Genomic DNA, 26,128 nt, shown 5'->3' with positions numbered 1-26,128 from the left:
ATAGTCCACGTGGATAAAACCGCATAGCGCATAGTTACAGATAGTTGGTTATTTTTGGGTGGCAATTCATGTTTCAAGGTTTTCAACATTCGTATTCTCGTCCAGCTCAGAGCTATTAATTCTAGCCTCGCTGGTCTAGTTGTACGTTAGTAATCATGAGGTATCGGGTTCGAAACCGGGTTATGCCAAAAAAAATTAAGTTTTTTGCCAGATAATTCTCAGTAACCTTGAGTTTAAAAGCATGTAAGTGTAAACCCTTGTCTCGGAAAGTACCCAAGCAAAGCCGTTTTTCTTGCTTCTGATCTCTTTCCGGTCATGGATATACATCGAGTTATGAGTTTGGGGGAATAGTGTTCTTGCACACATTAACTTGTGCACTACATATGCTGTGTAAGCTAAATATCCCGCGTAATTGTCTGATCTGCCTTCGAAATGCCGCCACGATCTAAACCGGTCATCGTCATAAAATAACTTGAATATAAAACTATAACACTTAATTCAATGAAAGGTTATTTCAAGTTTCGCATTTATAATGAGACGCGAAAGCGTAATGAAATATATAAACTGATTTTCGCATTTATAATATTAGTTAGAATACATAAACATGTATTTCTTTGGTGTTCGCTATATATTTGATGTTGGAGAAATCTTAACATAATCCGTTGTGACTTAAATTTCGTCAGGATCACTTGATAAGTAACTCACCATCGCTATCAGAATGTGCATGGTCGTGATCGTGTGAAGAATCAGGTTGTGGTGGCTGAGTTGGCTGAGGCGGTGGTAGAGGCGCGTAATGTGGTGACAGCAATGGATAGCGCGCTGGCGATAACGCCATTGCAAGAGATACGGGAGGTCTGAAAGAGAAAAAAAATGAAAAGTCTTTAGTATTCTATCATTTCACATTAAAAATAACGTGTTTATTATATATATATTTTAGGGGATTGTTTAAGTTTGCTGTCAATTTTATATTATATAGTATTAACTAGAAATAAAAATAAAATAATCATTCCAAGCTTCCGTCTTAATAAAGGTAATCAATCGTTTTTAGGGCTATGTATACGCATTTTTATTAAAATTCCGCAGTCTGTACATGATGCAATGGTTATAAAAAATATTCTTATTAATAAAGCCTATTACTCTGTCACGGAATATATGTCTGACAAAAACGCGTGAATTAAATGATTGCTGAACCTCGTGCAGGAACTACGTGTATGTAATTGATACAAATTTGTTTTGTTGTAAAAAATAAGAGTAACTACTGAGTTTCTTGTCGGTTCTTCTCGGTAGAATCCACATTCCAAGCCGGTGGTAGCGCTTGACGGTTCATAAGTAACTAGTATGTGAATAAAAATATTTCATTTTGAATGTTAAATGATCTATGACATATGTATGTAGTAGTATGATAATATGATAATGGATAAAGAGAAATCAGTCTTTAACAAATATCCGCTACACATCGTTTATAAGTCAAGTCAGAGTTAATTAAATACAATTAAGCTATCTCGTATGGAACCAACGAATACTAACTCCATCCTTTTTGATGTCTTTTATTTAAGAATAGCCCTATTATATAATGACAAAATCCTTATGACGGTGTTTTTTTATATAAAAGGCAATGAGCAAATGGGTCCCTTGAAAGTACGTAGAATCATCCTACATCGCAAATGCGTCACCAACCTTGGGAACTAAGATGTTATGTTCTCCGTGCCTGTAGTTACACTGTCTCTCTCACACTTCAAGCCGAAATACTACGATACGACGACGGAATGATACTAAATATTACTGTTTAACAGTGGTCATATCCCATCAATCAGTTGAAATGGACAGGTTCAATTGAACTAACCTTCTCCCAAAGAGGAGAGGAAACAACAGCAGTAAGACAGTGAAACATTCACAGGCTGTTGCAAACTCATTATGTTCTACCAGAAACGGCACGACCTTAAGTTTACACATTAATACAGCTAAAAACAACAGTCAATAGAACAGATTCATTTTCTGTAATGGCGTGATATGTCAAGAGCGTGGTAGTTTTCCAAATAATCAGAATAACGATGGGAAAAATCAACCAGGTCTATAATAAGTTATTATTATATAATTAACATCTAAGAAATATCTATAATGTATATTTGAATATATTTTAAAACAATATTTGAAAGGTAATCAATGAGAAGTTTTGTTTCTCTTAAATTTTACTTAGACGGCACTCAAATTTTCTATAATAGGAATATGTTACTATTTAAGTTCCTCGCATTTAGTGAATTATGTTCTTTCTGAAAATTAAATCTCTTAATTCATAATACATATTTGTAGGTGCTGGATAACTTGTTGCTTGTTGTAAATTTCAAGTTAGCTTATAGGGCTGCAGGTCTTGGATTCCAACCCTATTAAAATAAAATAAAAGATATAGATAGAAAGGATATTTCGCAGTAGCAGCGCAAAGTTTGCAGTGTTTATTTTCCCGAAAAGAAAGAACGTATCCCATTTTTTTCTATTCTCATTGGATAATGTAATTGAAGGAATTAAACTTGCGTTAGCACACTCACTCATGCACTTTACAATTTCCTCCACTATTGAATATTTCTTTTGAGATTTTTGAGATGCCGTCTGAACGCGCAAATCACACGTACTGATTGTTTGATTTTGCTGCACTATTGCCGAGGTACTTTTGAGAAGAAGGTTTTGGAGCTTATTCCACCACACTACTCCCAAGCGGGTTGGATACACATGTTGCGGATTTTCATCCGACACATCACGATACCTCACCATCGAATTATATAACAGCGGTGCTTGCCTGGGTTGGAACCCGCAGTCATCGATTAAGATTCACGTGGTCCGAGTCATTTCAAATTTATAAATAGAAAACACACAACTATTCTATTACACTTATTAAGCTAGCACGTGATCGATTATCAACGGAGCATCGGTGTCTTGTGTATTGACGTAAAAGGGATTTCCCGATCTAGAACGGGCGTGTTTAACCTCTTTAAGCTATGTTTGGGGTTCTGTACAAAGGTATAAACAATAACCAAAGTTGTTACCTTTAAAATGTCTTTAAAATAATATGCATAGCATATTTCCTTGGTGATAGGTCTGTGTGCGAGCCCGTCCAGGTAGGTACCACCCACTGATCAGATATTCTACCGCCAAACATCTATACTTAGTATTGTGTTTGAAGAGTGAGTGTAACTATAGTCACAAGGGACATAACATCTTAGTTCTCGAGATTGGTGGAACATTGGTGATCTATGGAATAGTTAATATTTCTTACAGCAACAATGTCTATGGGCGGTGCTGACCACTTACCATGAGATGACCTATTTGGCAGTCCGCCTAAATTATACCTATATTATAAAAAAAGTATGCATATTTTTAATTTATAATCAAAAACTAAATTATTAAACTTATCTTTTGAAGGCTTTTTAAGTGATCCTCACCTACAAAAATGAATAGCATTAAACAATTAACAAAAATATCTTCTGAAGGTAGAAGGGTTCACTGACAATAACTTCCAATCGCTTTCATTTGTAACATCCATGGCGATACCACGATGACTGGTAAAAAAAAGTAAGCATTTTATGAGAATATCCATCGTGACCCAAAAACTTGTAACGTTACGTAAATAAAAGGGAGATAATGCTAGAATATAATATAAGTTATATATACTGGGTCTAGGGGAAACTGTGTATGCACGTTTTTCTAAAAACAATAATACATTTAGCAATAATTGAACCGTATTACTACTAGCCGGGAAACCCTAATTGATATAGCACTTGAGTCTCAATTGAGGAATGTGGGTTCAAACGGTAAATTTTAAATGCCTTCCTGCCTCATATATCTATCGGCACTGGAGAAGCGTGGTGAAATGAACACGTATCTCAAAAGGAGTGCCTTAACTTACATCTGCCTGGCTCGTTGGTGTAGTGGCTAGATATAAGGCCGCACACCCGGAGGTCCTGGGTTTAATTCCCAGGTCGGGCCAATAAAAAGTTATTGAGTTTTTCTGTCAGAATATTCTCAGTAGCAAACCGGAGTCTGGAAGTTAGAAGTGTGTTCACTCCCGTGCCTCGGAAAGAACGTAAAGTCGTTGGTCCTGCGTCTGAACTTTTTCCGGTCGTATCGGATTGCCGTCCTATCAGATTATGAGAGTTAGGGAATAGAGAGTGCACCTGTGTTTGCGTACACACTTATGTACTATAATATCTCCTGCGTAGTTGGTTAATCTCTCTTGAGATTGGCCGCCGTGGTCGAAATCGGTCTGGAGGGCATTATTATTATTATATATCACTCCCAAAATTCCTCTTCATTTATAATTCGTAAAATGTACGTTTTGCCTGTTATGAACTCATAGCAATAGTGATGAATAACTTTCGTGTTGTTTATCCACTAAGCTATCACGTACAAAACAAAAAAAAAAAAAACGATTCAATTATTATCCAAATAAAACGATCATATAGTAGATGGCTTTCTGTTGTTATCTAAGCTGTATCCTCACCTCGCACCATGGCCCCTAGACCCCATAAAACTCCCATAGCCGACGCGGCAAAGCTCTACAAATATTACATTAGCATAACGAGTGCTCATACATGATTTACTGGTACGCAAATGTGCACTCCCCTCAATTGCTAAGATTTGACTGCCAAATGTTTATTATATTGTACATTTTCTTAAATTGAATATTATATACTGTGTTTTTTATTAACAAATTAAAATCTCACGTTATAATATACTTAACACTCGATATATATAGATAATTTCTCTCTGCGACTTTACGCACGTGTTAGGTTAGGGTGTCAAATATAAAAAATGTCTTGTTTCTTTTTTGTTCAAGCTTGTTTCATACAAAATTTCATCAAATTCGGTTTAGTGCCGTGCCGTGAATACGTAACAGATAGAGATACTTTTCTATTTATAACATTACTGTAAATATTAAAAATTTAAATAACCCTCGACACAAAAAAAATTAACTAGAAAATTCAAATGTGTTTGTTGGTCATTTAACTTTATTATAAGTACCTAATATTTTACTAGAACACAATAAAAGCGCCGGCGCCTGGGGGACAATTTCAAATTGATTTTTCAAGTAGAAAACAACTGAAGAAATCTTTATATTTCAAATCTGAGAACCATATCGATTAGATCAGGTTTCAAATAGAAAAAAAAACCACATCAAAAGTAGTCCATTTCACCATTTCACGATGCCGCAGAGAGACACACATTTAAACAAATAACGTCCCTCGTTTTACGTCGGTGACTTAAAAAGCTGGAGATAGCACGCAGAATTAATAATAATCCAATTGTTTTTAATTACCTCTGTAACTGAATTGCCGTAGTTGCTACTATTCAACAACTGCTTATGTATTATTTGAAAATTAGTAATTGTTTTCGTAAACAAAACGACACTTTTGAGGTTAGGAAATTAAAGCATTCACGAAGTGTTTCATTTATCAGTCATGGATAACATCGTAAAGAATCCTGCATTTTTCGGGTGAAACTCTGCCATATGTGTATGTACCAAACCGTATTTATTTATTATATAGGAGCCAACACAATGGACCATGTATATAAAAAATATATCTTTCCTTAAATATTGTGACATTTTCTAACACATCAAAATTAAACTAGAACTCATCATGCAATCATAGAAATTTAGTTTTGTTCACTACAATTTAACATTTTTAATCATAACAACAAAAAATAATGTATATTAAGAAAAATACATTAAAATAATATGTAGAATGAGCTCCGAACCTTGGTCTTATCCCAGCAGCGAGACATAAGGCTCTTTTAATATAGTAAGCTATCGTTTATTGTTTTTCTGCTGTATGATGTTTCGAATAAACTTTATCTTATTATATCTTTGTGAAGGAATAAGTGCAGCTATATCAGACATCATATGAAACATCAGTCCAGCGGGTTACATGGCGGATGGATTGAGCAGGCGGTCATCCGAAACCAACCTTTGATCAATTGTCTCGAAGCTTGATGTACACGTCCCAGTGGCTTGACGTCAGGGGCTTGACCCTAGCTATTATTAACCTTGGCTTGGCGCTCACACTTTATAATAAGGACATTATATTTATAACACTCCACTTATTTAAATACCTCGGTATATTTTATATTATTGAAATAGACTTCGTATTTTCTGATTGAACGTATTTTATTTTATGTAACTATAATGGAATATGTCTATTTAAAAAAGTACTAAATTTGCTTTCCATGTTCAACTAAAACACGGTACACGAAATCGTGAACTCACTTGGTTTTGCATATTTTGTATTTTTATAAGGTTTTAATTTTTAAGTCAACAATAAATAGGTGACTTGGAACATACGTTGTTCCATATTTTTTAACCAATTATTATAAGAGATTGTATTTTTTCATTCTATTCAACTTTCTATTATGTCTAATTATGTGTTTAATATTTATTTAAATAGTTCGTAATAAATGTTCAACGCGAATTTTTCGTCTCACAGACATAACAACGTGATTATCCTATTGAAGGTAACACAAAGAAACGGAACGCGTTTCCAGAACAGTTGACAAATGTGCGACTGCGTTTCCGAAAGAGGAGTCAAAGAATAGCGATCCTTTGAAAGTGTTTTAATATAAACGTTTTAAACATTACACTTTAAATATATTTTTGGAACAGAATCGTCATGATTTTTATGGCGAATCAATTGTTTTGAAGAATATTTTCTCTTTACTTTATACTTAGACACAAAGTCCAATAATTTTTATTAATTGGTCGATTGTTGATTGATTTATTTGTGAGATATAATGCTGATCTGCAAGGTCCAAAAATATACCCATATGGTAAACATTCCCAGTGACCCGCACACGAAAGCTTATAAACGACTATTGCACACCGTGTAATATGAATCAATTACAAATTGAATTATTATCGTACGATTAACTACTTTATTAAAATGGAATAAGTGTAGCCCTACTACAAGTCTGCAGTTCACAGTTGCTAAGATATATTAGCAATTAACGACTTATGAATGTTTATACTGAAAATATATACCCAATTCCATTATCCCAATCCAGATTTAACCGGTTATAACTGGTTAGTAGTAGTATTTGTTTTGTTTCGCATCAAAATTTCGCATTATTGATAAATCGATCTAGCTGTAAGTCATCAGGGGAAAAATTGTTACCAACTAATACCCAGTACACATCCAAGCATAACTTTACGATAATAAATAATTGTTACCAGACATTCTACATTTAGTTTTATAATAGCAAAGTACCAACTGCTTAATACAGGTTGCACGTTTCTAAGAACATCCTCAAACGTCATATTTCGCGTTTAAACTTATTTGGAGCAATAATTCACACTTACCCAAAAACACCAACAGCAACAGCCGCCTCACGTAGAGCTCTCTCTTGGTCCATGTCTCTCAAAGCCTCCGGCCTGATGGTGGCGGTGTTTCTCGGCTGACGCTCGTTTTGAACAGCTATTAAATTAAATACAAATAATATTAAAATACCCTTACAATGTTTAACATTAAAGGATACATGTATATACGCTCCGCATTTTATGTCCAATGTTCGTGCCAACACCAATTAGTGTATCAACATGACCAATAGATAACCAATTTGGTTACATGACATGTTACGCACTGATTTGTACGTAAAATGAAAGCGGGTAGGTAACTAAAATCTATTATCAGGAGCATTAACTATTAAATGTAAAGTTTTATCTTTTTACATATTGTTAAGAAAATAATATATATATATATATATATATATATATATACATTACATGTAGCATGTAATAAATTAAAATTGGAGGCGAACCGAAAAACTACCTATTTTATTTAACAATAAAGCAACTAATCTCGTCTCAATATAAAAAAAACAAACAAATTAAATATCATCAAAAGAATAAAATACATATATAAAGTTTAAATTGGATCCAGAAATTGGTATTATTATTCCAGAAGGTTCTTTAAGGTATAAAATATCAAGTACAGTCACGTAGCTCACAAAATAAAGCAATAGGCAGTCACCCGACCCCCGACATCGCACGACGCGCGACGTAAGTCGACCGCTATTATATAACAACTGGTATGTGGCGTTTTAGACGATATTTTCTTTTCTATAATAGCAGAAAATTATTCTAAAAGAACAGTTATTATTATTTTATTATAAGTTATAATAACAAATACTTATATATTCTTTATGGGTTGTATTCGTCACGGTATTTGGGTACTGGGTAGATACCACCCACTCATCAGATATTCTACCGCAAAATAGTAGTACTTGGTATTGTAGTGTTCCGGTTTGAAGGGTAGTGAGCCAGTCTAAATACAGGCATAAGGGATATAATATCTTAGTTCCCAATGTTGGTGGCGCATTTGCGATGTAAGCGATGGTTATATATGCTTACAATGGCAATGTTTATGGGCGTTGGTAATTTACAATCAGGTGACCCATATACTCGTCCACCTACTTATTAAAAAAAGAATAAAGGATTTTGATTTGATTTGGTTTCGTAAATAAAATGAAAGTGTTACATTTCCATGTAGCATGTGGCAGAGTATCACATAACGTATGTTTTGTTAAGATATTTTCCTTAATTATTATTATAAACACAAATTAAGCACATATAAAATATGTAACGCTTAGCTGGAATTAAATCCTCAATCTGCGGTTAAAATTCACGTAGCCAAATGAATTCTAAGGAAATAGGTAAATATTAGTATTAAAAATAAGGCCTTGGACATTTTGATATTTGAGGCCCCCAAATTCGAAGTGGTTACAATGAAAGTATATAATTTTTGGGTAGGTGGGACCGCTAAGCTGGTGAGGCCCCATAAATGCCTTGTAGCCCTAGACATAAATACGGGGCTGAGTGAAATGATACTTTTTTGACGAAATGAGTAAACAATTTGAGTGAGTTCATTCAAACGTATCGTTTTCACGCAAAAAGGATTAAATCCAATCACAAGTATGTCTTCTATGAATCTCATCTCTCAAATTTAAGTTTTAATATTTATTTTATATTTAAGGTGTAAGCAAGCAGATAGCTCTCTTGGTAATAGATTTAGTCTTGATTAATTATCTTTAGCTATTTGCAACAACGAAATTGTAAATGTGTTGCATGTATGTGTGTATATGTATGTGCAAGCGACTTTTAAACATATCATATTATGGTAGAAGAAAACCTCAGAATAAAGGTCACGAGTTATACGTACGCGGAATAAAGTCCTGTGGTGAAGGGTGCTATGATAAAAACTATTGGCACTGTGTCGAAAATTGCCTTGATTTTTTTCCCTATACTATTATAAAATAGTCATTAGACAAACAATATTTCATCCTAATAATTTAGCTATGAAGTACATGTTTTTATTTGGAGTGTTATGTTTTTTATTCCTTTTTTAAACATATCGTCTAAATTTTTTCTGTTATAACATTATTATTTTATTACATAAAAACATCCATTGATAAATATTTGTGGTAGCAATATTTTGATGAAAATAAATGTATAAAATGAGCTCTTAAGATAAATAGATTGAAATAAAATGTACGTAATTTAATTTGACCGTATACAAGGTTTTCTGTCAGAGTATTCGCAGCCTCCCTCAGTCGTCCCCATGTCGGGGCATAAGGCTTCCATTTGATTTTATTGCCTCGGCTGTCGATCGCCTTCGCTGAACTCCGATAGATAGCATCATGTACAAAATATATTTAATTTTCATTTCCATTAACATGGTGATTTTTTTATTACCAATTATTTCTAATTGTAAATCCTAACATAAACAATAATAGTTATTGTCCGCGGTTTTACATCCGTGTTGAGAATGACATAGGTTAGGTATAAAAAAATTATCTACGTTCTTCCTTAGTTCAAGCTTGCTTCATACTAAATGTGATCAAATTCTGTTCAGTGGCTTAGCCGTGAGAGCATAATATACAGAATTTTGCATTTATAATATTAGTTTAGATATGAATAATACAAAAAGTGGTATCACATTTTTAATAAATTGCCAAAATTTTTAATTATTTAAAAATTCACTCTTGAATTTATCAGTTCAATTGAGTTATTATTTGTTGAGAATATATTTCGAATTTTTTAAAATCAGAATTCTGGTTACGTAAAATTTTTAAGACTATTTAAAATTAGAATCAAATGTGCTTATGACAATAGATTTACCAAGTAAGTTCAAACCGAGGCGAGTTCCAGAACCATGTGCTCATAATTCATCTCGTACTCGGTGCTGAAGGTAAACATCTTGAGAAAACCTGCACGTGTCTAATGTTATAGAAATTCTACCTCATGAAATGAGATCTTAGCCAAGCAGTGGGAAATTGAAAGGCTTTTATTTTCACCGGGAAGGCCTAGTGGTGAACGCGTGAATCTTAATCGATGATCGTGGATTTAAACCCGGGCTAGCACCACCGAATTTTCATATGCTTAGTTTGTGATTATAATTCATATCGTGCTTGACGCTGAGAAAAACATCGTGAGGAAACCTGTATGCGTCTAATTTCACTGAAATTCTGCCACATGTGTATTCCACGAACCTGCATTGGAGCAGCGTGGTGGAATTAGCTTTAAACCTTCTCCTCAAAAAGGGGGAGAGGAGACCTTAGCCCAGCAGTGGGACATTCACAGTGGATATTCCTTGTATATTATTATTACAAGTAATATGATCAATGAAATTTTCAAAACTATTTAGTTTCTGGTTTGTTCTAATCAACATGTTTTTTCATTCCAAGCCGTTTGCATATTTTAATTTTTTAACTTTCAAAAGTGCTTTTATTAGCTGATTGAAAAAAGTTTATTTTGATTTTGTTGCGTCATTCGTTCGTAACGATTGAATGAAAATTTTTAACCGCATCAATCACGTTGCAATTTTAATCAATCGTAAAACGTAACCACAAATATAATAGTTAACCTACACACGCGCACTATCTCCCCACTATAAATCAAAAGCCCCTCCCATATCCGGCCGCAGCCATCTTTGAGGTCACACTTCCGCGGGAAAGAGACGGATGATTTAAATTCCTGAACGAGTGAAAAGGGATTTGTCATTCGATCTTCTTGTGACTACGTTTACCTTTTACGTACTTATTAGGTACTTATTTACATATAGGGTACAATATATATATATATAAAATTAGTAACGAATCAACAGTGTACGACCTAGGTATTTATTATATTATGTAAATTAATATTATTTATTATAAAAAATAATAATGATGACGCTAAGAATTATCTCACCTAAAAAACCTAACAAAATTATTGTTAATAATTAGAAAATTTTAATGAATAAAAATAGCGTAACTTTTTTTTATTATTCATTTATTTTTCCTTTAACTTACTTATACTTAGTTATCCGTGTTATCATAATTATATTATAAATGTAAATAAATAATCTTCTCTACCTACCGTATGATGAAATGATAGCAAAATAAAATGCTATCTATTAAATGCAAAAATAAAATGAAGCGAACTAAAAATAAAATTACCCTTTGAGTCAAGTCATAATTGAAGAATAAAATCAAGAGGATCAGGTGCGAGCCTCATCTGTTTCACATCCCTAAATCCATTTCAAGCAATCCTAAATAAAATATGGCTATCTCTTTTACTCATACGCAAAACTAGTCACTTTATCCCTTTTAGTCACTGCCTTCGCTGATCCAACTTTAGTGGTTATTGATTCCGGAAACCAAACTCAACGTAATTTCAGCTCTCTGACCTTGATTTAAGATTGAAATTCGTTAAATTTTAGACGGTGTATTTATATTTTGACAGTTGAAAACACGACCCTAAGCCTTTTGAATTTGAACTCATACTTGTTCAGCTTAAAAGTTAGAAATCTGTCGCTTTGATTGCGAGGTATTATTGTTAATTGAATATCGCATTTATTTTTTAAGCCGATAGAGTTCATATTTGAATGTAATGGGTGAGATAGGCGATTAATACGGTCGGATTTTGGGGGTTTAATGCTAGGATTAAAATCGCATTAATCAGTGTCTAAAGCTTTAACTCGGGTATAAACAGTTAAGTGTTAGGGTACGCGACGTTGGATTTCGGGTACGGTCGCGATCGTTTATAAATATACAATACCCACAAGTTTTACCTTTGACAGAAAATAATGGCGTTTACTCCGTTATTGTTCTTAGAAAAATTTGGTCCTGCACTTTTTTCAATGTAAACATTTATTTAATATAGATTTTTCTATTAAAAAAATATTCTTTAACTTGCAAAGTACGTTAATACAATAATTTCCGTAAACAAAATAAACATACGAGGTAAAATGTCCTCATAACTGGTACACAAGAATCTGTTTTTTTAAAGAATAACGATGACGTTTTAATATGGTATTATATATATTCATATTTAAAACAGCAATTAAACAGAACACACGTACAGCTTATGTTAGGAGTGAGACGACAATAGCTCAAGGGGTCAGCATCGAACTTGCGGTCTTTACATCACTGGTTGTTTTGTAAACCACTGCGCTTTTGACGAGTAAACAAACTAAAAAAACGTCAATAATCGAGAAAATAATAGCATACAATTCTTTTTTTTTTATAAAATTTATGTTTTTTCATTAAATAGTTAAAAGTATATTTTGTCATAATTTCCGCCCCCGTCTACAGTTCGTGTGTGTGATCTGTACCCCTGACAACGTGTTTGCAAAATTTAACGATGATCAGTTGAATAGTAAGCCTTAAAAGCGCCACAAATAATCATTTTCGCATAATAATACTTAGTTTATCAACTCAAAATTTTCATTTGTTATGAAGATAATTTTTGTATCTGTTTTAATAATAGCTTCGAAGATTTGTCTTCACGATGCCACATTCCTAAGATAGACAAATGATGGTGGATTAAAATCTAAAGTAAAACCATTAGCGTTTAATTTTATAAATTAAATTTAAAATACGAAACCTATATCTTATATAACTTTCCATATTAACAAAACTAAAATTTAGATACATTTTTGATTTTTCATTATTATATTTTATAAAATATAAATTAATTTTATTGCACTTCAACAGATTATAATATTTATTAATGCCTGGTGCTGGAGTTTGGTAAATGACAGGTTCCATGCTCGTGCGTCTCGGCAAACAAGTAAAGCCGTTGTTTTGACATCTCACCGTATAATGAGAGTGAAAGAATACCTAATGCACGACGAAAAACTCGTTTACGCACGCACTTGTAAACTATATAGTGTACAAATATATTTATATATATGTAGTACATTTATATGGGCTGGCTATTGACTAGAAGATTCATTGAGGTGCAATAGAAAAATAACGTCCCAATGACGACATTTCTTAATTCTTAATAATAAAATATTACGACTTATACTAATTCTATCATGGCCGAAATCGGCCCGAAGTAAATCTTTAGCCATAAAATTCATCCGTTTTTTAATTGTAATATTTTGAATCCCATTAGAAGTTTATTATTTTCTATTTTCAATATATTACAAATAAAAAAACATCGCATTGTCGTTACTCAACTGAGGTACCAGGCTATCATAAAAACATAAAGGTAAGATACACTACTATATTTAATTCAATATTATTTCTAAAAAAAAAAACAAAAAACTGAATTATTATAATGAAGGTTGCAGGGATTTGTGTCTTTGCTTAAAAACTCCTCTGAGTCATCTAATTTTAATAAAAACAAAAGACGTTCGTTTTGAAATTTGTAACTCAATTTGAGAACAGTAAACAAACATTGCCGATCAAACTCCATTCCAGAATTACCATAACTTGAACAATGAAACATTGATCCAATTGAACACGAAAAGAAACTGACAAAAAGATATCGTGCTGGCATAATGAAAGCTGTGTACCAGCGTAACCCAGCGGGTGGCTAGAAAAAGTACCGTAGAAGTGGTATCGTGCTACAAACGTAGCACAGATAAAAAATTGTAATCAAAATCAACTTTATTTTAGTTGGCTTTAAGGACCATTTTTGGTTAGCTTTATATAATGTTATTATAAATATATATACACATAAAGGAGAACTATAATATTCATAAAGGCATTTATAAAATAAGTGATGTTCTCCTGACCGATTTCGGTCAAGCGCATACATCAATTCTCAAAGGAAAATAGATTAATGCGCAGGACATAATATTTATACAATGCATAAGTGTGTACGAATAGACAATACTCTCTCTATCTCTTTCATTATTCAAGAAAAGAGTTCAGACGCATGCTTATCGGATTGACGTATGTATTTTGCAAGACAATGGAAGTAAGCAATTAAAAACAAATACCAAAATTTTGATTGTCAATTTTCGATGCTTACATAGCACCTTTGGTGAAGCATACTATTCATTATTCTTTTTTTTTCAGCCTTTTGCCGTCCACTGCTGGACGAAAGCCTCCCCCATAGAACGCCAACCATCCCGATCTTGTCTAGTCCGCATCCATCCCGATGATTTAAAAAAGGTGGCAGGTTCGGGGACGGGATTCATTATTCTATTTATGTAAATTTAATAATTAAAGACACGAATGGATGAAGGTTATCACATGACCTTGGTATAAATGTTAAGTTCGTATTTTTTATTAATAAATCTATTTTTATGAGCTTTACTTAATTTCTCCTCGATAAACACTATCTATCTCGCAGCATCGTATTTGTATCTCAGAATCACGCATAAGTTCAAATATTTGCAAAATCAGAATTGTAACTTTAATGCTAATTTCTATAAAGTTACAAATTTGTGACTTATCACCTTATACATAAAACTTACCAGAAATCAAAGAATAAAAGAGATAGATAGAGATCGTAGAGTTAAAAAATACAAAATCCGATGCCATTTCCAATCCACTTTAAATTCTGCATTAAGAGTTAGAGTGAGGGACTTTATTGCTTTAAGCTTCGCATTATTTTGCTCCCGACTCGCGTGAAAAGGAAAACTTAATTCTGTTACTTTGAGACGTCGCGACAATCTCATTACTTCGGGTCCTGATGCTTGTCAAACGACTCTACGTTCATTAAGGTTGCTACCAATTTAACGAGTTACGTTTACAGTTAAGTATTTATGAACGAGGTAATTATTATAAGAAACATAACGTACGGGCTTTTAAGTCCAAGGTATTTTACTGACGATATTTTTCTTCACCACCGAAATCTACGCTAATCTATACTATTATTATAAATGTCAAAATAGCTCTATCTGTATGTTACGCTTTCACAGCTAAACTACTGAACCGAATTTAATGCAGTTTTGTATGAAGCAAGCTTGAGCCCCAATTAAAGACATAAGCTTCTTTTTTTATACTCAACACCTACCCCGTATCTTTGTCAAGGGGACGGAGCCGCGGACGAAAACTAGTGTATTATAAATACAAATAACTTAACTTAAAAACTCAAGTTTTTGTCTGAATTAATAACAGCGACAGTGACAGTCTCCACGAACTGTCATAAATTAAAAAAAATACTACGTCGAAATATTCACGTAGTAATATCCACGTGATATTCTACCACAAAACAGCAGTTCTTGGTATTGTTGTGTTCTGGTTTAAAGGGTAAGTGAGCATAAATAAAACGTCTTAGTGCACAAAATTCATTACATTAATTCGGTATAAGCTGTTTACTTTATTACACATATATTTCATATTAACCAAAAGAAATGTATATAAATGATGTACCGAGTACCGTAACCGTGAGTGAGTTTAGGTTCGTTCAAATTATGATGATATCCTCCTGAAGCATTCCGGCTTCGGCGGCATTATCAAAGAAGACAACAACTGCACTGGACATATTATTGAATATAAATTTGAACGAAGTGCGCTCTATTCCGTCACTCTTAACCGATACGAATCATTACATAGTACTCTCTGTCTCACTCACTACATAATTGTTTATGGTTTCAAAGATCTAAATGTTAAATAAATGGAAAGTTATATATAAGCAAGAATAAGTATATATAGTGACAATAATACAGACTGAATATCCGATACGACTATGGGACTACGGCATCCTACGCGCCGTCTACAACCAACGGCTTCACGTGCTTTCCAAGGTTTGGAAGTTGGGAGTGTAAACAATAAAAATACTTGCCAACTTTCAAAATATTTAAGCTATTATGGTAAGGTTACTTTATCTGTTGAAAATTCATCAACAGAAAAAGTGCTAAACTGAATCCCTCCTTTTAAAAAATATTCCTTCTTCAGTAACAACCTGTGAATGTCCCACTGCTGGGCTAAGGCCTCCTCTCCCTTTTTGTGGAGAAGGTAGCTTATTCCACCACGCTGCTCCAATGGGGGTTGGTGGATGGTGGTGGTGGACATGTGGCAGAATTTCAGTGAAATTAGACACATGCAGGATTCCTCACAATGTTCTCCTTCACCGAAGCACGAGATGAATTATAATTACAAATTAAGCACATGAAAATTCAGTGGTGCTTGCCCGGGTTTGAACCTACGATTATCGTTTAAGATTCACGCGTTCTTACCACAGGGCCATCTCGACTATATTCCTTCTTAATTAATATAAAAAAGAGAAGGTAAACTTTGTAATAAATTCGAAAAACCTGTAATGGAAAGAGAAGATTTGAATACGTACGGATAGCTAAGTGATAGCATAATACAGAGGCCCAATTTTTCTAACAAATTGTCAGTTTATCGCAATCGAATCGAAGCGTGATCGTCGCCGTTTATCAGTTTTCCTATTCTTTAACTTAATTATCAACTATTGGCATAAATGTTTGGTTTTAACATAACGGTACATGTTAACAACATTTCGGTTCGCTGCCGATCGGAATAAATATGGAATAGTCCAAGTTCGATTGGAATTAAATCGGGAACGTATCGTAATCGTTATTGATTAGTAGATTGTATATTATCGGTACATCGTCTAAAACAAAATGTCGTTTATTCGAATTAACAAAACTAAATAGCAATTGATAATAAATTAAATTATTGCATAATTAATTATAACGTTAATGCGGTTCTAATATTCGTTAGCCACAAATTTGAAAATATCTAAATTAATAGGGATGTGGTCAACTGTCCCTAGCGCCCAACAGGGGGCGCTCATTTGAATGTAAAGCGTGAACCGCTGGAGGCGTTGCTTTGTAGTTTTTGCTTAATTATCTGTATTTGTGGGAATGTTGCGTTCATTATAATGAAGGCGTGGATCGACTTATTAAATACAGCTCAAGGGTATTGCGGATTGCGATTTAAAATTCCGTTTTTATAAATTCATTCGTTAATTGTCTTGGATCTTTACATATATAAAATTGTGTTATTAAGTAAAATCGTTTAAATTAAAATATATTTGCAATTATTCTTATTGTCTTTGAAGGGAAATATCTTTGGATGTCGAATTTAAGCGCAAAGTTTTGAAATATAACGTTTGGATGACAAGGTTCTGACGCAAAAAGGTGACACACCTGACACCTGTCATGTGTGTGTTGCAAGCATTTTAAAGTATTATTTTGTGCACTGCTGCCACAACTAAAAACCATTAAGCTAAGAATTTAATTTAATTTACTGTCTTAGCATTTTAACTTTGATTTTATTTCTCTTCACAGTGCTTTTGTGTTTATCTACTATGTTTATATTAATAACTTTACAAACGTTTTATAGGCGAAAAATCATTAGTCCCATTGGTGATTAAGGTTAAAATAAAAAAAAAAGTGGGTACATATGTGGCAGAATTACATCCAACAGCAGACATGCAGGTCCTCACAATTTAATGTCGAGCGAGAGATGAATTAAAAACACAAATTAAGCACATGAAGAGTTATTTATTGCTGCCAAGCTTGCCCGGGTTTGATTCGCAATCTTCGGTAAACATTGACATGTGAAGCCATCTCGGCCCTTAAATAAAAATATTGCGTTTACTTTCCAAGGGTCTTCGAATTTTTTAAAATAATATATTCAATTCATTCAATAACTAGCTTCGTAAGATAATATGCAATGGTAAAATGTTTTAGATGATAGCAGGGGCTTAGTAAACGTGTTCAGCCACGCGTCGCCACGTGCCCGCGACCGCCTGTATACAAATTAGGGCTTTTCAACCCTAAAAAAATTGTTTTAAAAATTCCGGTTAAGTCGCGCATACGATTGTTAGTTTAGTTTAGATGAATGGTTTTGGTGTAATAATTTAATGCATGCAGTTTATAGAGGCTGTGAGTGCGTCGGTTTTGAACTACGTTAAAAAATTTTTTTAAAGATTTGTCAATTATTTTTTACTTACTCGCACTTCACTACTCACTTTTCACTCGTGTTAGTGACTTTTTTTTATTAATACAATAGAAAAACCTGCATCTTCGCCAGCGTTGAATTAAATTTGACGAAATCATTCAAAATCTATTCTATTCTAATTGTATTTCATTTAATTGTATTATTATTATTATTGGTATTCTAATTAGGTACATAAATAAAATATTTAAATTATTAGTTAGCAGCGGTAATCGTAGTAGTAGGTAAAAATATGCTTGTTTTAGTTTTATTAACTCGCAAATAGCCTTATTAACTCAAAAATAAGTAGTTATTTTGAAATCACAGATAGACATTTCGATTTTTGTATTTGTATATATTATTATATACCAGGAGTACAAAGTAAGATTAATAAATAAATGAAGAGTTAACGTTAGCTCCATTGATTGTATTACTTGTCCTTATAAAAGAAAGTGAACAGGCAAATGGGCTACCTAATGGTAAATCTACCACCGCTCGCAATGTTAAACATAATTTCCTCTATACCATTAAACAATCAAAACTAATAACATTTTTGTCAATAAAATCACAAAAGGCATTACTTACTATTTCATTTCAATAGTTATGTTGTTAGAACAAATAGGGTTGCTAGCATGTCTCAACGAATAACTCCACGCCTAATTGATTCTGCGTGTGACGGGGTGGGCAGCTCAGATTTGTTAGCTTTGGACGGACATGTTTTGATAGGTTATGACGTGATGTAAGCGTGGGAATAATGACTTATTTCGTTTTATGTTTGTTTAACAATCGTTTTATATATATACTCATTGTACGGAATATAATAGTTGGCGAATAAACCAATGCATGCGGAAAGCGACTTTTATAATCTATACGAGTTTATAAATCGTATTCGGAAACTATCATTGAGGCTTTATCATCAACATCAAGTTGTAAGGTAGACCAATTTGTTGATCACATAAATGATTTTGCAACATTCAATTATTATCATAGTTAAATTTTTTTATATCTATTTTGTATTTTGATATATAGTTTTTTTTTCTCTTTTTAATCAGCTGTTTTTTATCTTAAATAATTGCGGCTGTATTTATAAGGGTGATTAATTTAACAATGCCGTGTCTTCTTCTTTCCAATGTCTATTTTGACATTGGATAGTCTCCATACTTATTGTTCCTAACTTATGTAGAAAGTAATAAGAACTCACCATCTTTATTCATACCCATAGCGAGGCATTTCTTCAACCGGCAAGCCTGACATTGATTTCGATGTGCCTTGTCCACCACGCATCTTCCCGTACCAGCTTGACATCTGTTAACGAAACGAATGAGAAACATGCCATTAATATGTATATAACTCGACATTGAATGCCTAATAATAATAAATAACAGCCTAATAAATTAACAGCCCATGAATGTCCCACTGCTGTGCTAAAGGCCTCCTCTCCCTTTTTGAGGAGAAGGTTTGGAGCTTATTCCACCGAGCTGCTCCAGTCCACCTGGTTGGTGGAATACACATGTGGCAGAATTTCAGTGAAATTAGACACATGTAGGTTTCTTCACGATGTTTTCCTTCACCGTAAAGCACGAGATGAATTATAATCAGAAATTAAGCACATGAAAATTCAGTGGTGCTTGGCCGGGTTTAAACCCAAGACCATCGGTTAAGATTCACGCATTCTTACCACTGGCTTCTCGGCCTACCATCTCGGCTTTTTGTAATAATTATAACATTTCAAGAATACACGCGTCAAAATAGTTGTATATCAACATAAGTCGATTGTCAACATTTTACGGATGAGTAATGAACTGAGTTCTCACAGAATAGCACTACTGTTAAGCAACGAAATTGTCATATGAAAAATATACTTAGTTAAAAAAACATATTCAAATTGCGACAAAAAGTTTTTGTTTGTAGGCTATTTTTGAATAGGTATTAAAATATACTATATATAATATAATTAGTACATAAAATTAAAAACATGTATAGATTGATGCAAAATTATTCAAAAGCAAACACGACTTGTTCGAAATAAATTAGTGCAAACACAGTTAGATGGTATATATAGTGTTACATTAAAAACATACATACATTTTGCACAATTTAGTCTTAGTTTAACCATTGTTTATATATTTTATAGTTCCTAAGTTTTTTATTGAATACCATTATGTAACATTTATTTCGTATATATTTTTTAATTTCTGTTAAGTCATTATTTATGTGCTTGCTGTGGTCTCCTTTAATTAAAGGAGCACACATGTTTTAAAATATTATTCCACGATGTAATGTACTCGTAAGTGTGTATCCTTTGGGGATCCTTAATAAATAAATAAATAAAAAATATTTTAATCAAGAACTGTTTGTAATACGTGTTATTACTGAGCTATTAGTAAATCATATTATTTTCTACATCGCCTGGAATATGTAAATCTCAGGTTTGTTTATCATTACCATACCATTGCCATTGGAATACAGATAGATAGATACCAGGACGAATGGTAATATATTACGAAGTTTCCCGCGCTGGTTCAATGCGAAATATCTTAGAATTTCTTTAGAAGGTTTTCTCAAGATTTTTCCCTTCACAACCGGTTAAGTAATGAATTTTAAGCTAAACCAAAGTATTTGAAAAATCCAGTGCAGCTTAACCTACGGTCGTTGCTTAATATCCGTGTTTTGCTTATTAACACGGTTCAAATGGTTCAAACCATATCTAGTCTTAACTAATAAAATATTGCGAGTTTGTTTGTTTGTTACACTTTCACGTCTTAACTGCTCAACCGATTATCATAAAATTTAAGTTTGCATTCAACGTGTCCGGGATATAGTAAAGGACAATAAAAAATTCTTATACTTATAAAAAAATATTTTTATAGAAAGCTCCTTTATTTACATACACTGATGAACAGGCACTTTGAATTTTGATAGGAAACGTGCTTTTTATTTGCTGATTCACAATCAATTTTTTATTATCACATTATCAATAATTATTGAGTATTTTACGGTTTAGATAAACACTGAGTTCTCTCTTTCTTACGTTGATTTAGAATTTGATAGAGAGAGATAGCCTTTGTTTAACTAATCACCCCTAAAATAACATTTATTGATAAATCCGTTGAACGTACAGTACAGTACAGTAACAGCCTGTTAATGTCCCACTGCTGGGCTAAGGCCTCCTCTCCTCTTTTTGAGGAGAAGGTTTGGAGCTTATTCCACCACGCTGCTCCAATGCGGGTTGGTAGAATACACATGTGGCAGAATTTCAATGAAATTAGACACATGCAGGTTTCCTCACGATGTTTTCCTTCACCGTTAAAGCACGAGATGAATTATAAACACAAATTAAGCACATGAAAATTCAGTGGTGCTTGCCTGGGTTTGAACCCACGATCATCGGTTAAGATTCACGCGTTCTTACCACTGGGCCATCTCGGCTTAATACTATACGTTCAACGGATAAATCCGTTGAACGTATAGTATGAGAATGATCTTAATATGTCGTGACTTCTACTAAGCTATTATTATTTAACACAATTATTAACATAAAATACTTTATTTAATATATATAATATCATGGAATACTACCTTGAAATTATAATACTTTGGTTGGTTTAGAATAAATATTGATTTCTTAATATTTCTAACAATATTAAATACAATAATAAATATATATAATTAAACAATTTTGCAAACAAAATGTAAATAACGAAACGATAAAAACCTACGCAAAAAACATGACATCAAACATCAAATACTTAATATCTTAGAATTATAATTTTCCTAAGATTTCCATAGCTAAAGTATTAAGGAAAAGCAATCAAATCGAACAGGCTCATCTCAAAAGGAAAAACTACTCAATCAAAGTGAATGCCAACAATCTGCGGACGGAGTCTAATCAAGATTAAAGATATTTCATTATACGTAATCCGTCACATAATAGGCTTAGGTTGGTTGACATTTGTTGCAATCGGTTTTCGGAGGGAAAAAATGCTTCGTGTATAGAATGAATAGTGACGGACCAAATACCGACCCTGTGGTACTCCGATTGCAGCTTAAGCGATTGGGTGAATGTTATAAGAAAGAAAGTGTTTCTTATAATTAGTAACGAAGATGTAATTTTTTTTGTATTAAGCATTTATATATGATATAAAATAAGGGTTTTTAGGTGCTATTTATAAAACAATGATATATAAACACACAACAATCTATTGGATCTTTATATGTTATCGTTCGACTAAAGACAATTGTCGTTTTTCCCCCTTTTTTAATCTAAGATAACATTGATATGCTGTCGCCGACTTTTCTGTAAAATTTGGAAGACTACATAACTTTAATGAAAACAATCCGGGTAAAACTCTCTGTGAAATATTAAACTAAAACGATCACAAAAGATCGAATGCAGTTTCCTTCGCAAAACCTTCGTAACGACCTGATTAAAGCTTTATGACCATATTATTCTTGATAAATACAATAAAAAATTATTAATGATAACAAAATAAAACCTTATTACCTAAATGATGTTTAAAAAACCAATTAAAAATATAAAAAATAGATAAAACCTTATCTTGTATTTTTTCTTTACTTAAATACCAATTTATTTATTAGCTACCGAATTTACAAGGATTAAATAGTTCACTGCTCGCTAAAAGATAGATTTAATGTTGCAATAAAAAGACCCAAAAATCAATTTGCTACTGATAAAGAACCACATGTCACACTTGACCATAAGGGCGCATACACAATATTAATAACATTAAAGCGGGTGCTTCATTAATTGAATAGGGCCCGAAGAGGGCCAAATGTTAAACTGTTTTTAATATTATCTCTGAATCTACCCTTACGTTGTGATTTTTATAGTCATTTTATTGAATGTAAAATTCAATGAAGATTTTTTAATAGAAATGCAATTTATGTTGTACTTTTTTCAAATAGTAAAAAAACTGTATTTTCGTTTAATCTAAAATAAAAAGTAATGGTCTGTAATGATGGTTACATGGTGGATAGGTTAGGTCACGCAGGGCGAATAACACTTCACGGTAGCATGCGAAAGCGATCCCGTGCCGCTCCACGTTAAGACGAAAGGGTACCGCTGGTTTTTTAGTGGGTATTCCGATGTTCAGGGTGCACTCGGCGCCTTGGACACCGGAGAGCCCCACATACCCCCCACACTGTTCCCGTGGGGGAAACGCGTAACGCGTTTCTCCAGCGTTAAAAAAAAAGAAGGTTGAATAACACATGCAGGATTCCTCACCATGTTTTACGTCACCGAGCACGTGACAAATTATGAGCACATTATAACAAATTAAGTACATGATAACTCAGTGGTGTTTGCCCGGATTTGACCCCGGTATCTTTGGGTAAATTTCACGTGTTTTAACACTGAGCCACCTCGGCTTATAATTATATACTTGCCTACTAGTAAGTATACTGGTGGTAGGGCTTTGTGCAAGCTCGTCTGGGTAGGTACCACCCACTCATCAGATATTCTACCGCAAAACAGCAATACTTGGTATTGTTGTGTTCCGGTTTGAAGGGTGAGTGAGCCAGTGTAATTACAGGCACAAGAGACATAAAATCTTAGTTCCCAAGGTTGGTGGCGCATTGGATATGTAAGCGATGGCTGACATTTCTTACAATGCTAATGTCTAAGAGCGTTGGTGACCACTTACCATCAGGTGGCCCATATGCTCGTCCGCCTTCCTATTCTATAAAAAAAAAAAAAAATATACTTAAATTAAAAACTTGCTAAAGGTTATAGCTATTACAACTAAACATATTTTGATTTGAGAAACTGCACACAATTCAATTGTTGTGAATAAAAAGTGCACAGTAAGGATCCCTTACGTTGCAGGGCTTTAGTGTAAAATTAAATTCACATTTTATCAAATTGCTTGTGTAAGTATTCGGGTATATATGTTAGGAAATAGCGGAAATCTTACAAATTGTATTGTATAACGTTATACTTCTTTAAATCGAACTTTAAATCGTTTAATCTATTATTTTATTATTTTGTAATGCATCTACTACTTTCTTAAATAATATATAGGATTAAAATAACAGCTTTTGAATTTATTGAAGAAAAATATATTGTATAGGATGAGAAGATTCATATCATAAGTCAGAGTATAGTGGCCTGTCAAATAATAATAATAATAATAATATCCTGGGACTTTATTCACACACGGCCATCTGATCCCAAACTAAGCAGAGCTGTACTATGGAAACCAGACAACTGATATACTACATATACTATTTTTCTTTTGTAAATACATACTTATATAGATATATGAAAGAGTTTTTCATGTTCCACTCTATGTCAAATGCTTAATAAGTATAACTGGTCAAAAAATAAAATTGTCAGTATATCAGTTGATAATAGAATTAAATATGAGACAATAAAAAACTAATTGTTACCAGAATAATAAGTATAATAAGTTTGGTTTAAGTCTCGTAAAAACAAGATCTGGTATTGAAGTATCGACCAATCGATATTGGTTTATATTCAATTGAATTTTTCTAGACATTAACTTTTTTGCAAAGGCATTCTCTTGTTCTCCGGTATCCTAAACGAATATACCGATCTTTTCTGGAGCCTTATCTTTGTCCGCTCAGTCTATCCTTACGACCATACATAACCAAAACCCCAGATGCAAGAAGAATTAGAAATATTCACGAAGAGGATTAAGTGGATCAGAATCTAATTCGAGTGGTGTCTCCCCCATTGTCATTTTAGCGTTTCTTTACAGATGTGACTGCAACATATTTGGTGGCAGGTTTTTGATGGGGATTACGGGACTGTTTGATATGCTTGATTGTAAATTAATTTTAGGGTGATTTCTGTTTTGATATATATATTTTAGCTACGGGAATATTAATGGTATAATGTTTTGTGTTGTTGTTTTTATTGAACTTATGGATATAATTTGTTTTTTAAAACTTTTTGTGTATTGGTAGACATAATTTTGGGAGAGAAAATATATTTCAGCTGTTTGATAAATATTCTAAACACCTTTGAAATTACTATAACGCGTTTCCAAAGATCTACATTTGTAAAATAAATTTCTTAATCACCAAAAAAGTAGTCAATATTGATGGCGATTTACCAAGAATTAGGCAATATCATGACACACATTCAAAAACAAAAGCATTTATGAATCAGTAGCCCAATTTCAACAATGAAGACGTTACGCATTTCACCAAATATTGCTTTTTGGTTATTGATACAAGTGCTGCGTATCCGTCTGTGCTGCGGTCACAGACCGTGAATTATGTCACATATGTGGCACCATTAATTAATTTCAAACACTTTCTCCATTAACATTTGTTATATTTTCTATTCTGGACTATTTGCTTATGAATAATCGAAGGAAACTATTGTACGAGTAAATTTTATTAAATAGTATGTATATCTGCAAAATTATTATTGAAATTGTTATTGATGAAAATATAATAGACATTTCCTACGTGATATTGGCAGAACAAACAGTGCCATACAGGCAAAAATAAAAACCATTCAAAAGAGAATGATTATTGAGTGGTTCAATTCAACCAGATTATAGCTTGCTAGAAATATTTCTAAAACATCATAATATGAGGCGAGAATAATATACTTTATTTACAAGGGCCGTATCTAAAATCGAACGATGCATACCAATACGCCTTCGTCTAAAAGCTATACTTATCTACAATGGCCATGCGAATAATCTCACATAAGCTCGCTTACAAAATTAGAATGCAAACGATAACTATACCTGTATATAAGTTTCCGCCTGACAGAACGTTTGAAAAATCCACTGCAGCCATTGCACGCCAGAATGCCGTAATGTTTGCCTGAGCTCGTATCACCGCACACCACGCAGACGAGACCTGATAAATGATTATTAATATTGAGAACGTTCATATATTTATGACTTAAACAAAAAACCGGTCTAATAAATGTTGAACTTGGGTGAGGGCTATG

General features: G+C 33.1%; 1 protein-coding gene across 1 annotated transcript in view; it reads right to left on the bottom strand.

Moving 5' to 3' along the window:
- Nucleotides 1–26,128, bottom strand: part of LOC126777554 (photoreceptor-specific nuclear receptor-like) — a 42,944-nt gene that overhangs the window by 5,718 nt on the left and 11,098 nt on the right. The window contains exons 3-6 of the mRNA XM_050500612.1: nucleotides 25,920–26,034; nucleotides 19,376–19,479; nucleotides 7,343–7,457; nucleotides 706–854 (exon numbers count right to left, since the gene is read on the bottom strand). Coding sequence (XP_050356569.1) covers nucleotides 706–854; nucleotides 7,343–7,457; nucleotides 19,376–19,479; nucleotides 25,920–26,034 — 483 coding nt within the window. The remainder of the gene's footprint in view (nucleotides 1–705; nucleotides 855–7,342; nucleotides 7,458–19,375; nucleotides 19,480–25,919; nucleotides 26,035–26,128) is intronic.

The sequence above is a fragment of the Nymphalis io genome, chromosome 23 (genome assembly GCF_905147045.1).
Source record: "Nymphalis io chromosome 23, ilAglIoxx1.1, whole genome shotgun sequence".
NCBI classification, from domain to species: domain Eukaryota; kingdom Metazoa; phylum Arthropoda; class Insecta; order Lepidoptera; family Nymphalidae; genus Nymphalis; species Nymphalis io.
The sequence above is the reverse complement of the archived record's forward strand: the minus strand, read 5'-3'. Positions and strand labels throughout refer to the sequence as shown.